The sequence below is a fragment of the Eulemur rufifrons genome, chromosome 8, assembly GCF_041146395.1.
Source record: "Eulemur rufifrons isolate Redbay chromosome 8, OSU_ERuf_1, whole genome shotgun sequence".
NCBI lineage: Eukaryota > Metazoa > Chordata > Mammalia > Primates > Lemuridae > Eulemur > Eulemur rufifrons.
In genome coordinates this window covers 58587512-58604843 of record NC_090990.1, presented here as the reverse complement: position 1 = coordinate 58604843, position 17332 = coordinate 58587512, and the positions used below count along the sequence as shown (strand labels likewise).

Genomic DNA, 17332 nt, shown 5'->3' with positions numbered 1-17332 from the left:
AGGTACAGGGATTCAAAGAAGGATTACATATGGTCCCTGCCCTCAGTAGAGGCGAGGGAGACTAAATACATACTGTAAGACGGTATAATAGGAACCTCACAAATATCAGTGATCAAGTGGAGTGATTATACAAACCAGAAATCTGGTAACACCTATTTTCCTAACCTTTCCTTTATTCTGTTCTGTATTTTATTTATAGTTAAGCTGGCTTTATTATTAACTTCAATTTGTGACCTCACACGGGGTACAAATCTTCAATCAATAAAATAACAGTTCTTAAATATCACAAATCTTTTCAGTTCAGAACCAAGGTGCCATTGCTAATAATTTAAGAATATTAAAATTGAACTGTATATAGATCTTATTCAATATTCATATCTACTATTTTTGGTTACATTAGACACTTCATGATTGAACAAATGAAAGAAATATATTTTTATTTTTTGTAAGTCTTTCCATGGAGAATGCTTAAAAGGAGAAATATTAAAATTGTGCATGTATTTCAATTTTTCATGTTATTCTAATTGCCCATTAACACAGATAATCAATGTGTTGTTGCCCTATTTGTTGTACTTGTAAGATAGAATGTATAATTAGAATTTTGATGAATAGTTTAAAGAGTCTATCAATCAAAACTCAGGTAATTGTTCTACAGAATACCATTAGAGTCTTTAAAATCAGTTATAATCAGGAAGAAAAGAATAATCTGATATTTTATTAAGTTGTGTGACAAAGACCTCTTATCTTCCAAGGAACCATAGTAAGCTCTTAATAGAGGTGTGTTACAGTTCTTCAGAGCAATCTATGAAAGAATAAAACAAAAAAGAGTTAAGGTTAATAAATTATGACATCATTCAAACATAGCACTTTATATATGTTTAATATTTTACCAAATGCTTTCTTGCTTCATTTTCTCATTTATATACTCATAAAAAATATTTTAGGTATATTAAGTGAGGACAGATGGTATCTGTTCCATTTTCCAGATAAAAAACAAATGACTAGTAAGTGCCATCCACTGTTTCATCATTTTGACCTTTATTTTTCTTGTCTCTCAGCTAATTGTTAACATCCAACTACTTTTGGAGGTAAGTATTAAACAATTACTGTTGTACATTTAGAGTATTCTACATATAATTCCAGAATTTGGGTTAGATATACATTAAACCAAAAAAAGTGCTTTGTATATTCATAAATAGAGCAATTTCTCCATTCTTATATGGCAAAAGTAGGAATTTTATTTTGCTTAATGAAAACTATAAGTGGTCACCAACAGAATAAACAGAAAAGAGAAGAAAACATAGTTAACCTGATCTTTACCGTGTATTTTAAAATGATATGAGGCAATGGCATGAATTTTTTGCTTTTGAATAGAAAATAATATGCACATACTGATAAAAACTAGAAAATTAATAGAAGCATAAAGAAAAAAAATAAGTCACTCATAATTCTACTACTCTTCCAAAGGTGAATAAATGTCATGCTACATTTACTGTCACTATCTGAAATTAAAAAATTTATATCACTGTATGTTTCTTGCCCATTCCCACTCCCCATTTAATACAGGTGAGTACCCCTTATCCAAAATTCTAGAGATCAGAAGTGTTTCAGATTCTGGATTTTTTAAGATTTTGGAATATCTGCATATACATAATGAGATATTTTGGGGATAGAACCCAAGTCTAAACATGAAACTCATTTATGTTTCAAATATACCTTATACACATACAGCATTACAGACTTATTCTGGCATCAGATTTTCATCAATGATGATCCTGGCAAACTCGTCAATGAATATCTCCAATGCAGATAATGTAGATCAGCAGCTGCATTATCACCACAGATCTTTAAAAATTTAATTCTGTGTCTTTTCTTAATTTTCTGCAACCAGCATGTTGAATAGTAACAGTTCCCTTCAATTTTCAGTTCACTGCAATAGATCTTTGCTTGTTTCTTGAGTACCGTTAAGTGGCATGTGTTCATTGTGATGCTGACAGATCCATTCTTTCAAGACAATCAAGATCTTCATTTTTAGCTTTATCCAGTGTTTTGTTGTTTTTCATTAACTTCTTTTTATCGCTTTCAAGATAGAACTCTAATAGTTTATCCTGGTCATTCCAACACCATACTATTCTGTAAAATGTTTCATTCTTACACCACTGTCCAGTTTCTCTAATAGCTTGACTTCCTGTGTTATAGATAAACATAAATGCTTCCTTCTTCTGTTATCACTGTTACCTATAGGGGTATCTTGCAGGCATTTTTGACATTTTCAAGAATATCTCTACACCCCACAGCAAAGACTAAGCAAAAAACACAGTGAGTAATGCATGTAGGTCTTGGCTCCATTTGGGGGCACTGTGGAAAACCTGCCATTGGTGGGTCTGGCCAGCACAAATGCCATTTTATTACCTTTTGTGGGTGTGTTTGTATTAAAGAAGCTGGGTGTATGCAGAAAAGATACAACACAGCTGAAGATAGCTGGGAGGACCTTTTTTTCTGAATAAACTGTGTGTGGAGGTGCCTGCATTTTGACTGCAAACCATCACATGAGGTCAGGTGTGGAATTTTCCACTTGTGGTGTCCTGATGTCATTCTGGCACTCAAAAAGTTTCAGATTTGGGAGGATTTTGGATTTTCAGATTAGGGATGCTAAACCTGTACTACATCATAAGTGTGGGAATCTTTTTGTGCCCAAAATTTTTAATAATTCATAATATTTCACCCTGTGGAAAGCAAATACTCTCTTCCCCTAATTATTGGAGTTCCACACTACTTATAATTTCTCACCGATATAAATAATGGTGTAATGACCATCATTGGACATAAATCTTGGTCAACATTTCTGGAAAGCTTTTTCAGACAAATATCTAGAAATAGTACTATAGGATCGAAAGATATATTTTGTGAATATTCCCTGTAAACTGTGTACAATTCATATCCCTACCACCTGTTTAAGAAGTTGCTTGTTGCACTCATTTCTAATTAGCAGAGAGTTACATGTATTAAGAAAAATAAAAATCTCTGCTTTTGATAGATAAAAAATATGGTTTTAATTTGCATTTCTTTGATTAATAATGAGGTTAACATTTTTGGTACAATTTATTAGTCACTTTGATTTCCATTTTTGAGTCATTTTCCATATTTCCATTGACATTCTTGTATTTTCTTATGAAACTGTATGAGGTTTATGATGAAAGAAATTAGAATTTTGTCTGTCATTTGTTATAAATTTTTCCTTTCTTTGCCTTTTACTTTGCTTTTGACATACCAAAGTTTAAAATTTGTGTTTCATCAAATCTATCGATATTTTTCTGGTTGATTTATTCCACCTCTTTCATTATAAGAAACGTGATAACATTTTTGAAATATTTTTTCAAATTATTCTCATTATATTTATTAGAATGATCACTATAACGAGATTCTTTCATATGTTTCATTATTTTTTCTTTTTAAAAAGTTATTTCTTTTTATCAATTTAGTAAGAAATGCTTTGCACAGTGTAGTACTTAAAAATTGATGAGAAAATCACCATTTTGTAACTATCAGAGTAAAAATTACTTCAGGGAAGAGTCATCAATAAATTCTAAAATCAATGGGTGAAAATTTGATAAGGAACAAGGTTGCTTACACATTCTCTAAGTATCCATAGATTACTTACTTATTAATTACAAAAGAAAATATGATAGCTTTATAGTGAAGAAACTGATCAAAGTTAAGATCATCAAGAATAGGGAAATGATATCATGTGCCTCCTGAGCTGACGTACTAGGAAGGCTACAACATTGCTCATACAGTGTTACTGCTAAATATGTGTAAGATGAATTTTTTTAATAAGATGAATTTAATCATGAGGACACAATCACACAAACTGAGGAACATCCTATAAGACAACTGACCCTCACATTTCAAACTGTCAAAATCAAAAGGCTTAGAAATTTTTCTAGTTTAAGGAGTTTAAAGAAACATGACATTAAATACAATACATGGTCCTGGATTGGACCTTGTATCAGAAAATAAAATGCTACTAAGAACATTATTAGGAAAATTGGATATATACTATATAATAGTATTGTATCAACATTAAATATCCTGAATTTGATAATATTGTGGTTATTAATATATAAAAGAATATCCTTGTTCTTAGGAAATATGCACTTTAGTATGTAGGTACTGCAACTTATTCTCAAGTGGTTCAGAAAAAATAATAAGGATAATAATGTGTACATGTGTGCTGTATATATAAAGAGAAAAAATATAGGGAATTCATTATGTTCTTCTTGAAACTTTCTCTAAATTCAAAATTTTTTGTAAACAAAAACTTTAAAAAATGATGCTGGACATGTTTTGTATGATACCCACACGTATAAATTACCTTTAAAGAATCCACAAGTTCCAAGGTATGTTTTAGGTATATTAAATTTGTTATCTTTGATTCAGCTGCATTGACCTGTTCAGATAAAAATCCAAATGTGGACATTATAAGTAATTAATACAAGAATGGGTTTTCCTCTTGAACATTCTACTCTTACCATATTCCATATATTTTTATATATCAGTCTAGCCAGCATGCCAGCCTAGAGAATGATTAGCAATTACTGACCCACCATAATACACCTAGTGCACTAGTCTCCTGAAAGTCTGATAATGAGTTGAGTTCACCTCATTGTATTCAACTTTCATTTCTATTTCAGTCCCTTGGGTCCAATTTAAACTGCAATAGCAAAAGGAGATACAGTTTAATCCTGAGCAGCATCAAGAGACTAAAATTAACTGAAAAAGGCACAAAAGATATTTGTGGATACATGATATCCACATCTCTGTGGCTGAATCCAAATCTCCTGGACAGTTAGAGAACAACATCAATTTCTCTCATAGGTTCCTGTCTGTGCCAGTAAAGTAATTTTCACAATTCCAGTAGTCCAAATTAATTACGGTTTTCAAAATAAAGCAACATCAACATTCTAAATCTTCTAAATAAACTTTATATAAATAAATAACACTCTCTCTAGAGTTGCACAATGGTACTGAACCTGGTGAAATGAGGAATGTTCTTGTGCATGGAGTAATTTATGAATAGACAGAAGGAGTGGGTTTTTAGGAAATTACAATTATGACATAATGTACTTGATATGGGGCTATTTCTTTTTGAGGTGACCTGATCTATATCCTCACTGCACAATACCTGGACTGTTCTAGGATCATATGGATCAGTTTAGAAGTAAAGTCGTAACGAATGTTGTTAGCCCCTAAAAGGGTTATCTCTTGTTCTCTTAGGTGGATTTTTGAAATTAGCTGGAAGGTTAAAAATAAATAAAATTTACCAAACAGAAGACAACTATCATCACTCTCACCAATGAAGAATACTTCCAAAAATAGCCAACACACTCTTGAAGAAGAAAAAGGTGGAAGGACTAACTGTGCTGAATATATCAACTTCCAATAAAATTACAGTAATTAAGAAACTGTGGTATTGGCACAAGGAAAGACAGAGAGAAGAATGGAACAGAATAAAGAGTCTAGAAACAGACTCAAGCATATATGAGCATTTGACTTACATCAAAGGTTGACTGCAAAGCAGTGGGGAAAGGACGGTCTTTTCCATAATTAGTATTAGTATTGAATACAATTATGAATCAATATGAAAAAGAAGAAACATGGCCCTTTCCTCACCTCACAAACAAAAACTAATTCCAGGTGGATTGTAGATCTAAATACAAAAGGTAAAACAATAAAACATCTGGAATATAATGAAGAATATCTTTATGGCCTTGGGTGTTTTAATTAATTATTAGAGATCTTGTAATTGACGATTTGGCAACTATTAATCATACAAACTAACAGCCAAAGTTGTTTATATCTCCCTTGAAGCCTGGCTTTTTCAGGCATGGAAACCTTATATTACAAAATATCCAATCACAAATCGCAACATCTGTGTTTCACTGCCTGCTCAATAGGGGGACATCCCACCCTAACAACATCTTGGCACTGTAGTAATAAAGGCTTTTGCCCATGGTTTCTCCCTTGCTCCTTCTGTCTCCTGACAGACCTTGTTAGTTTCTAGTGTGTCCTCTTCTTTTGGGAACTATAAGTAATAAAATGTTCTTTCAATGGCATTAGCTTCTCTGTGTTGTGTTGTCATTTAATCACTTCCATAAATCAAAATCCCACAGATACAATCAAGACATTGGAGTAGAAAAAGACTTCTTAAGTATGACATAGCAAACACTAACTATAAAGGAAAAAACTGATAAACTAGATTCATTTAAATTAAGAACTTCTATTCATCAAAAAATACTACTGATCCAGGATAGGTTCTCCAAAAGATAACTTTGAGAAATTGGAATTTGAGGGCAAATAATTTATTTTAAAAGTAATTCCAGCAAGAATAGACAAGGGAGCAGAGAAGAGAGGGAAGGAAAGGATAGTAATGCAGAATGCATTAATAATGATCAGGTTACCAATGCATGGTACTTGTGGCTTAATCTTGTCAAAGACCACTGAGAGATGGTGTAGAGCAAGCTTCAGGAGTTATCTCCAGAGGTAAGGAAAATGAAGTGTTTATTCACCAATTCCTATTCAGCATTGGTAAGAGCTGTTGCCAAGGGCATCAACTCCCTGATACTCTGGCATCCTGCAGCCAGAGAAGGTCTCCCTTGCACAAAAGGGAATACCAAGGCAATGTGGGTAGCACACCAACAGCATTGTGTTGCATCAGCTCTACAATACTCAGGGCAAAAGCAAACTACAAAGTGGGACTCTTTTTTTGGTTCTGTGGAACACAGAACCAACAAAGGAACACATAAAACCAACAAAGGGCTCACATCTAATATATAAAAAGTAGCTCTACAAATCACAAAAGAATATAAAATAAACTCAATATAGAAAAACGAACAAGATGGGAGGGGGAGGAGGGGATGGGTAAATTCACACCTAATGGATGTAGTGTGTACTTTCTGGGGGATGGGCATGCTTGTAGCTCTGACTTAGGCAGTGCAAAGTCAATATATGTAACCAAAGTGTTTGTACTCCCATAAATTCTGAAATTAAAAAAAGTGAACAAGAGCCTGAATAAAACTTTCACAAAATAAAATATTCAAATGGCCAATATATTATACATATAAAAAGGTGTTCAACCTCCTTAACAGGAAAATGCAAATTAAAACCACAGTGCAATACCACTGTTTACCAACCACTATTGGCTAACATTTTAAAACTGGAAATATCAGGTTTTGGGGAAGAGCAATGGGAGTTCTCATAGACTGATGATGAGAAGGTAAATTGATACAATTATTTTTAAAAACATTTTGGCAAACATTTTGGCATTATCTACTTAAATTAAAGATATACATACCACTTGACTCAGAAATTCCTCTCCTAACCATATACCCAATAAAGATGTGTTCACAATTATATTAAGAGACAGATACAAGATTGTTTAGCAGTACTATTTCTAATTGCCAAAAACTGTCACAATTCCATAGTACAACAGTGATGAGATGGGCAAATAATGACATATTCATACAGTGGAATATTATACAGCAATGAAAATAAATGAGCTAAAGCTACATGCAAGAGCATAGTTAAATCTCACAAACATAATGTTGACTAGAAGTCAGACATAAAAAATATACACTGAATGATTCCTTATATGTAAAGTTTTTAAAAGAACAAACACATTACAAAGAAAAACAAAAAAGTGATTACTAAAAGTGGCTTCTCTTTGGAAGGAGGTAGAAAATAATGAATGGGAAGAAGCAGAAGGTGATTTCTTGAAGTACTGGCAATATCTATTTCTTTACTTGAGTGATGATTACATGGATGTTTATTTTGTGATAAATCAATGAGCATTGCATTTTTTTTTTACAATTTTCTATATGTACATTATTTTCCATTACCTTAAAAAAGGCTAAAAATGATAATAAACCGAAAGGCAGGAAGAAAACAAGGAGAGGGTACTCCTCTGTAAGGCAAAGGGATAAAATATTCAAGGAAAAGAGTGTGTCAAATTTTGCTGCTAGGTCAGGTACAATGAGCACTGCATTAACCACTGGATTTAGCAATGTGAAGATCAGTGGTGGCCTTGATAAGAAAAGTTTTAGTGCAGTTGTGGATGAAGATTGATTTAAATGGGTTTAAATGGGTTTGGAGAGAAAAGGAGAGTAATTAGAGACATCAATTACCGACAGTTCTTTGAAGAAATTTTGCTGTAAAGAGAAACAGAAATAGGAGAAAAGTAGAAGGGGAAGTAATACCAAGCAAAAAAAAAATGTGTTTTTTTTACTTTAATGATAACTCCAAGTTTGTATGCCAGTAAAAACAAACAAGTACCAAGGTGAAAATTGACAGATACAAGACAAGGAAAATTCAGAAGTGCTGTCCCTTAAGAGGCAAGAAGACAAGGAATCCAGTGCACAAGATCAGTGGCAGCATTAGATTCTCAGGAGTGCGAACCCTATTGTAAACTGTGTATAGGAGGGATCTAGGTTGCACCCTCCCTAAGAGACTCTAATGCCTGATGATCTGAGGTGAAGCTGATGTGATGATGCTAGTGCTGGGGAGCAGCTGCAAATACAGATTATCATTAGCAGAGAGGTTTGGCTGCACAATAAATGTAATGCGCTTGAATTATCCCGAAACTATCTCTTCCACCCTGGTCTGTGGAAAAATTGTCTTCCACGAAACTGGTCCCTGGTCAAAAAGGTTGGGGACCACTGGGGTAAGGGAAGGAATTGGTATTAAAGTAAATAACAGAACAGACAGAGGGTGAGGGGTAGAAAAATAATAAAAACAGTAAATAACACCTTCTCCTATAACATACCACACTCCCCCAATCTCAGAGACTTAATATTAATACAATAATAATTTATTTTTTGTTCACACACAGTCCAACGTGGTTCTGATGTGGATGGAAGGGCAGCCTTCCATAGGGACTCAGGTTCCTTCTATCTTGTGGCTTCACCATTCCTCTGCTGGATCCTCTGCATCCAATTAGAAGAGGGGGAATGAGCAAATCCTTTATGGGTAAGGGCTCATGTGGCATTTATCACTTTTACTTACGTTCTCCTGCCCAAAACACAGTCACTCTCTCTAGAAGGGAGGCTGATAAACATAATCTAGCTGTATACCCAGAAAGTAGAGGAAATAGGTTTTGCTGAATATATGGTAGTTACTGCTAAAAAGGTGCTGAAGGTCAAAGGAGAGAGAAGATGGATTTAAACAATTTCTGAGCTCATGAAATAAACAAATATACAACGAAAATATAGAATGACTGCTGGACAGCCTTAAGAATGCTCTGAATAGGCATGAGGCAGAAGACATAGACCTTTGGAACAGGACTGAGAATCTGGAGATGAAACCATCCACATATGGTCATCTAATCTTTGACAAAGCAGACAAAAATATACTCTGGGGAAAAGAAATCCTTTTCAATAAATGGTGCTGGGAAAACTGGATAGCTACATGCAGAAGATTGGAACTGGATCCCCACCTCTCACCTCTTACAAAAATCAATTCAGGATGAATAACAGACTTAAACCTAAGGCATGAAACCTTAAGAATCCTAGAAGAAATAGTAGAAGACTCTTTCAGACATCGGCCTAGGCAAAAATTTATGAAGAAGACCCCCAAAGCAATCACAGCAGCTACAAAAATAAATAAATGTGACCTGATCAAATTAAAAAGCTTCTGTACAGCCAAGGAAACTATCATTAGAGTGAATAGACAACCTACAGAATGGGAGAAAACATTTGGTCTCTACACATCTGATAAAGGGCTGATAACAAGAATCTATCCAGAACTCAAAAAAAATCAACAAGAAAAAATCAAACAATCCCATCAACAAATGGGCAAAGGACATACACGAACAGAAACTTTTCAAAAGAAGACAGAATAGTGGCCAGAAAGCATATAAAAAAATGCTCAACATCTCTAATCATTAGGGAAATGCAAATCAAAACCACAATGAGATATCACCTAACTCCAGTAAGATTGGCCTTTATCAAAAAATCCCAAAGCGACAAATGCTGGCGAGGATGTGGAGAGATAGGAACACTCTTACACTGCTGGTGGGACTGCAAATTAGTGCAATCTCTGTAGAAAAGAATTTGGAGATACCTCACAGAGCTACAAGTAGGACTACCATTTGATCCAGCACTAGCAGTATTTAAGTATCTACCCAAAGGAACAAAAGTCATTCTATAATAAAGACATCTGCACTTGAATGTTTATGGCAGCACAATCCACTATAGCAAGGATATGGAATCAACCCAAGTGCCCGTCAAACCATGAGTGGATTAATAAAATATGGTATATGTGTACAATGGAATACTACTCAATTATAAAAAACGACAGTGATCTAGCACCTCTTATGTTTTCCTGGATAAAGCTTGAGCCCATTCTCCGAAGTGAGGTTATCACAAGAATGGAACAATAGGCACCACATGTACTCGCCATCAAATTGGCACTGACTGATGAACACTAAGATGATCACACAGTAGTAATACGCTTTGGGGGTACGGGGGTTTGGGATAGGTAAACTCACAACTAATGGACGCTGTGACCGTTGGAAGGGAGGATAGGGCACATCTCAAATCATGGTTGGGTTATGGCAAAGTCATAACATGTAACCAAAATATTTGTAACCCCATAATTTCCTGAAATAAAAAAAAAGAAAAAAATGGGCAAATGATATGAATAGGGATTTCAAAGAGGAGAAAGCCTTAGGGCTTTCTCACATATAATCTTGAAAATGTAAATTAACAAGAGGAAGAAGGTAAAACCACTCATTAAAATAGTTTGGTAGTGCCTTTTAAAATTAAATATGGACTTACAATACAACCCAGCAACTGCACTCTTGGGCGTTTACCCCAGAAAAATAAAGACTTGTTTTAAAACTGTATTAAAAAAAAAAAAAAAAGAATGCTCTGAATATGTGAGAGTCAAAGCTGATAGTTTTTAGGTAGTAAGTAGGAAGAATGATCTGAGTGTCAGTAAGGAGCAAAGAGGATGCCAACTCTCAACTTCCTAATAGGAGGAATGTGAGAAAGAAAACCACTTAAAGTTCTGCAAAACACCAATCATAAGAGAAGATACAAGTGTCAATTTGAGGAAGAAGGTCAAAAATAAGGGAGATTTTGCCAATAACTGACCTTGAGTGGCAGAGAGGAAAATTAAAGTGTCATGGGATGGACAGGGGTGGAAATAAACACAAAAAGCTGATGTACACGGCCATAAGGAGATTGTTGTTCAAAATGAGGAATAATTTGGGAGCACTGGGTTTCTTGTGGTTACTTATATGAACAGGGACAGGATTAAGAAGAGATTATTCTTGATGGTTCAAAAGCAAATAGTGGTTCAATCAAACTTTGGTTAACAGAAACACTGAAAGTGAAGGTTGGTGGGGAGGATGGTCTTGACGGAAGCAGGAAAAACTCTGGGGCTTCAACTGACCCTTGCTGATAACAACATGGAGTTTTGTAGAAAAATGGTCTTACCCTAAGGGCACATGAGCAATTGCTTTACGCTTGCCCACTAGAGTCTGTATAGCAGTGGTTCTCAAATGGGGAAATTTTGCCCCCTCAGAGGACATGTGGCAATGAAAACATGTTTGGTTGTTATAATTGGGAGCATGCTGCTGGCATCTAGGAGGTAGAGGCCAGGGATGCTGTTAAACATCATCACAGGATAGTATTCCCCTACAACAAAAAATTACCTGGCCCCAAATGTCAATAATGACTCCTGCTGTAGAAAAGCAGTCTTACTACAACCACACAGGTACTCTCTTAACCTCATATATCACTGGTGATTTTTTTCCCCACTTGTTCTTTCTCTGTCGCCCTCCCCAACCCTACCCTACGTTGCTGGTTTTGAGGAAGTAAGCTTCTCTGAATCCTACAACTGCAAGGCACTAAATGCTGCCAACAACCACATCAGTAGGGAAGCAGCTCTTTCCCCATTTGAGTTCTCCAGATGAATACCTAGCCCTGGCTGACAGCATGACTTCAGCCTATGAGACACTAAGCGGAAGACTACGCTAAAATGTGCATAAACTCCGGACCCACGCAGAAATGTGAGATAATAAATATGTATTGTTTTAAGCTACAAAGGTTGTAGTAATCTGTTGGATAGCAATAGAAAGCTAACACAGAGTTCCTTTGTGGTTTGCTCCTTTAAGACCAGCAAGGGAGAGAGAGGCTGTCTATAGAGAAGTAGGAGACAATTCTCCACTGGTCTTTTGCATTTCTACACATATTGTGTGCAGAGGCACTGATTGCCTTTATTTTGGACAATATTCCTGAGATGAGTAGCCTTGAAAGATAAACTGTCTTACTCTAGAGCAAAGAGCAGGTTTGCTAACAGTCTTGGAAGATAAAGTTGGTATCTCCCTCCAGAACAACAGGCAGGAATATTTATTGCCCATTATAAAACGTTCCGGTCTCTAAACTCAGCAATTCTCTCTTGTATTACATTGCATGCGCAAGTGTCACCTGGCCCTCTTCACAACATGCTTGTTGGAAATGGAGCTTGGAGAACCAGTGCAAAGAAATGCTGATACTCTGGTTATTGTCATACCTATGAATACTAAAGTCCTTTCTCTCTGACCCAGGAGTCTTGTGTCTTCTGTCAGCATCTATTATATGAAACTGTAGCTAGCTTGCAAATAGGGTAGAATATCAGATCTGTTACAGTTTTTGATAGTATTATGCTGTAATTGCTGTTTTTTAAAAACCCAAATATCATATTGGAGTATAAGTTCTTTGGATCACAGATGTATTTACCATATCTCTAGCACTTATCACAATGCTTGGTAAAATAAATCACTTGTTAAATGAATGAAAGAAGGAGCCATGTACTGTAGATACTCTATATAGCAGTCTGAAATCATTTGAAGAAAATGAAAAATTATTCAGAAACTCTGGGTGAAAACTAGAAAAATATGTTTAATATCAACATTTTCAAATGTTGGAAGATGTATTTTGGAAAGTTATAATAGAAACACAAATATTCTTAATGTAATACATTAAATGTAATACAGAAAGACATTTGTGCTAATTAAAATAAGAAATTTAAGCTTTATTCTCAGTGAACATTTATGATTAGAAAACATGAATTTTCTAAAGATCAATATTCCTAAGGAGAAAATATAATAACTAATCTTTGGAGAAAAATTCCATACTGGAAATTTTCCAAGAACATTTAGTTTATTCAGAAGTTTAAGCTAATCATATAATTCAGGCAACAGAACATTTAGTTCATTCACAAGTTTTACCAAATCATGCAATTTAACCAGCACAAGTCTGAACTAATTTTGCAAATATTGTATTTCATTAAGATGTATGCTTTTATTAAATAAACAGTGAGCCTCATTTAAAATGTATTTCCAGATGGTTATAAAACCAGTAACTGAAGTATAAGGAATAAAGTCATGAATCATGCATAAAGTTTAATGTATTGTTTAAGTTTCCTTAAAGGTTAGTAAATCTCATCTGAAAAGTATAACAAAAGGCCTTCACAAAGGACAGATGTGTTGGTAAGGAAAATATTTACAACTACAACTGCTCCTGCTAAAACTAATGTTTATTTTAGTTTAAACATGGAAAGTAACATTAACCCTTAAAAACATTATGAGGCTACTTATAGATTTCTTTTTTCTTTTCTTTTTTGGAGATGTGGTCTCACATATTGCCCAGGTTGGTCTCAAACTTCTGGCCTCAAATAATCTTCCCACCTCAGATTCCCAAGTAGCTAGGACTACAGGCATACATCACCATGGCCAGATTTAGATTGCCTTTTCTAAACAGGAAAAATGATTCTAGATTCTTAGCTTACCAAATTACCTTAAACCTAGATCAGAAAACTTTTCCAAAATCTGATAGTGGAACTGATTGCAGATGCTGGCTAGCCAATCACAGATATTTCTCAGAGAGCTATTTGGTCAAAATGACATTTTTTTCTTAATTTAACCAGAAATGGTGTAATGCAAAAACATGTATATTACTGATTCCTATAACTTGTGACACTGTATGAAACTCTATAACTGTATAATACTATATGTTACATAAATTGACAGTAAAGAGACTGCATCTAGGTACAATCTGATGATTGATTCTTTCCTATAGCAAAACAGAAACATAGTCTTTGCTTACATACTGTCAAGGGTTCAATTGTGTCCCCCCAAAAAAGATATTTCTAACCATCACTACCTCAAAATGTGACCTTATTTGGAAATAGGGTTGTTGTAGGTAATTAGTTAAGATGACGTCATACTGGAGTAGGATGGGCCCCTAATCCAATATTACTGGTGTCATATGAAAGACGGCCATGTGAACACACAGACACACATGGAGAACATCATTTGACAAGGACTGGAGTTATGCAGATGCAAGCCACAAAATGCCAAAGATTGCAAATAAATCATCAAAAGCTAGGAAGAGGCAAGAAAGGATTCCCCTACAGGTTTCAGAGGCAGCACGGCCCTGAACACTTTAATTTCAGACGAGTAGCTTCTAGAACTGTGAGACAATACATTTCTGTTGTTTTTAAGACACAGTTTGTAGGCTTTTGTCATGCAGCCTTAGGAAACTAATACAAACACTAATTATCAATATAGAGTAGCCGTTTTCTTTTCTGTTATACTGTATTGCATTTTTCTATGTAAAACATGCCATTCGTAAGTAAACTGGTTTTTAAGTTAAGATATTTTTCCATTCAGAAATATCATTCAAAGCAGAGGCATTTGGCAAAAGGTCATAAAGGCTAATGATGGTACTTTGTGTGTTTATATTCATAACTGATTTTTCATTTTTAAGTCTCGGAAAGTCCTACAACATTTACTAACTCCAAAAACACTGTTAAGCAAATGCAAAGTAAGAAAAAGCTAATTACATAGGCTAGCAATAACATATCTAAAAGTAAAATGAAGAACCCTTCATACATATTCACAAATTATTTTATTTTAAAATGAACAATGTGGTTTTTAATATTAGTTGTCAGAGTCCAAATAAGAACAAAGCAACCTTGGTATGCAGGATGCAAAGCCAGATCAGGAGGAGGATGGAGAGGTGGCACTGCACAGAAGGACAAGGAGGACACCCAAACCGGAGGCCTGCGCAGCAAGGGTATATGAACCTGAACAAGGTCAGGAAGAGTATCCATGCAAGGGGAGAGGGACAAGGATCCAAAATCCTTGGGTTTTGGATCTTGATGCAGAATATCAGAGCCTGAGAGAGGTGAGAAGCATTTCTGCACAGGAAACAGTTTGTCAAGGAGTAATGGAGCAGAGTGAGTGAGGATGGGTTTGGTACTGGGAAGGGAGTGGGAGTGGTAGGAGATTGGTCACATACAGGAGGAACAGATCAAATATGTTAAATTTATTAAGGATAATGGGATCTCTCACCAGGTTTCTCATTAACAGAGAAAGGAATTACTAAAACAGAAAGGGAGAAAACTAGTTATCAACCTGTGATGATGAAGGGAAATTGGAGGTATTGGTGTGAACTCCAATATTTTCTAATTTACAGATGAATATAGAAATAAATATACAGGTAAATGTGTATATTTATACATTTATTTATATACATACCCTTATTCCCTAGCCATGAGAGGGTTAGGAGAAGTGATATCCCAACAGCAATAAGTACATCTAGTGCCCAAAGCTTGATTTTTAAATACTGTTCCATATTAAATGAAACAGGACTCCTGGGAGAAATAGCTGTTTCAAAGGCTGGAGCAGGGAAAGTATAAGAAAAGCCTAATTCATTTTCTTGAGCCAGAAACTGATGAAGTTCTCAAAGAATTGTGGATGCATATCCAAAGGACACAGAAGAAAATAGAAGGGGCTTGCATTGGTCCAATCTGAGATAATTGGAGAATCAAAATAAATATTGATAGTAATATAGTAATGGAATATAACCAATTGAATAAAATGTGAAACCATAAGTCCATATGGATTAAATACATAAATACATTCATTGAAAGTTGGATGAGGAATAAAAAATTTACATGGTTTCAAAGTACCTCCCCACAAAATATTTATTACTTACATAGAGGAAATAATAATTTTACACCACCTTAACCAAGTGCACAAAGTTTCCATCATAATGAGACAAATTAAAATTGTGTGCCATTTAATAAGATGTAATGAGAAGAACATGGAATCACTTCTATGATATTCCTTCCAAAGATATATAATCTGAATCTAACAATCGGAAAACATCAAACAAGTACAATTTTAAGAAAATAATAGACCTGTAATTTTCAAGCATCAAGGTCATGAAAGTCAAGGGATCACTAGGGTACCTAGGGTACCATTTTAGATTAAAAACTAAATAGACTAAAAGAACACAAAAACTGAATGCAGAGCTTGGTTCTTAACTGATTTTTTTTTTTTTTTTTTTTTGCTATAAAGAGCATTATTGGCACAGCTGGCAAACTAGAATGTGGTCAGAGGATTAAATGGCATTAATCTACCAGTGTTAATATCCTTATTTTGAATGATTATGGTTGAATAGGAAAATGTTCTTGTTTGTAAGAAACATTAATATATTTAGGAGTGACAGAGTATCATGTCAACCACCTAGTGTTGTTTTTACGTTGTGATTTATGTATTTACTTTATAATATTTAATTGATAAATAAAAATTGTATATATTCAAAGTATATATAAATTTTATATAACTTTCATTTTCATTTTTTTTAAATGTTGAAAACAAAAGCTCTTAACATGCTTCCAGAGATGGGAAGGGATAAAAAGCAAGTCACATCTAACAATTTAGGAATCCCAGTGGCTTCACATTCTCAACAGGAATTCTAGAAGCTACAAGATAGTAGAGAAATGCCTTCAAAATTCTGAAGGAAAATTATTTCCTGCCTAGAATTCTATTTTCAGCCCAACTATCAATAAATTATGAGAGAATAATAATAAAAAATTTCAGACATGGAAAGTCTCATTCTTTCTCAGAAACGTACTAGAGAATGTGCTCCACAAAAAAGGTGAGAATAAACCACTAGAGGAAGTAAAAGACATGAGACCAACACAAAAGAGACAAGAAATGATGTTGAAGAGAGAACCTGGTGTTACAGCTGTAGACCTAGGGAAAAAGGGGGCAACCAGTACAGATTAGAACAGGCCAGAAAGCCTGTGCAAGAAATTTCTTCAAGATATTGATATTGACTGAGTACCTGATGTAAATGAATAGACTGAGAGGATATTTAGATAATTGGTGGAACTATCTATGCCCAAATTAGTGAATTTATGCAGTAAAACAAACAAATAGAAAAACAGTTACTAATTCTGGAAAAGAAAACACAAAAAAGGCATGCAGGTTCAGCTT

General features: G+C 34.6%; 1 protein-coding gene across 1 annotated transcript in view; it reads right to left on the bottom strand.

The window, feature by feature from the left end:
- Positions 1-17332, bottom strand: part of MSH4 (mutS homolog 4) — an 86953-nt gene that overhangs the window by 36056 nt on the left and 33565 nt on the right. The window contains exons 9-10 of the mRNA XM_069478096.1: positions 4376-4450; positions 738-802 (exon numbers count right to left, since the gene is read on the bottom strand). Of these exons, the coding sequence (XP_069334197.1) occupies positions 738-802; positions 4376-4450 (140 nt within the window). The remainder of the gene's footprint in view (positions 1-737; positions 803-4375; positions 4451-17332) is intronic.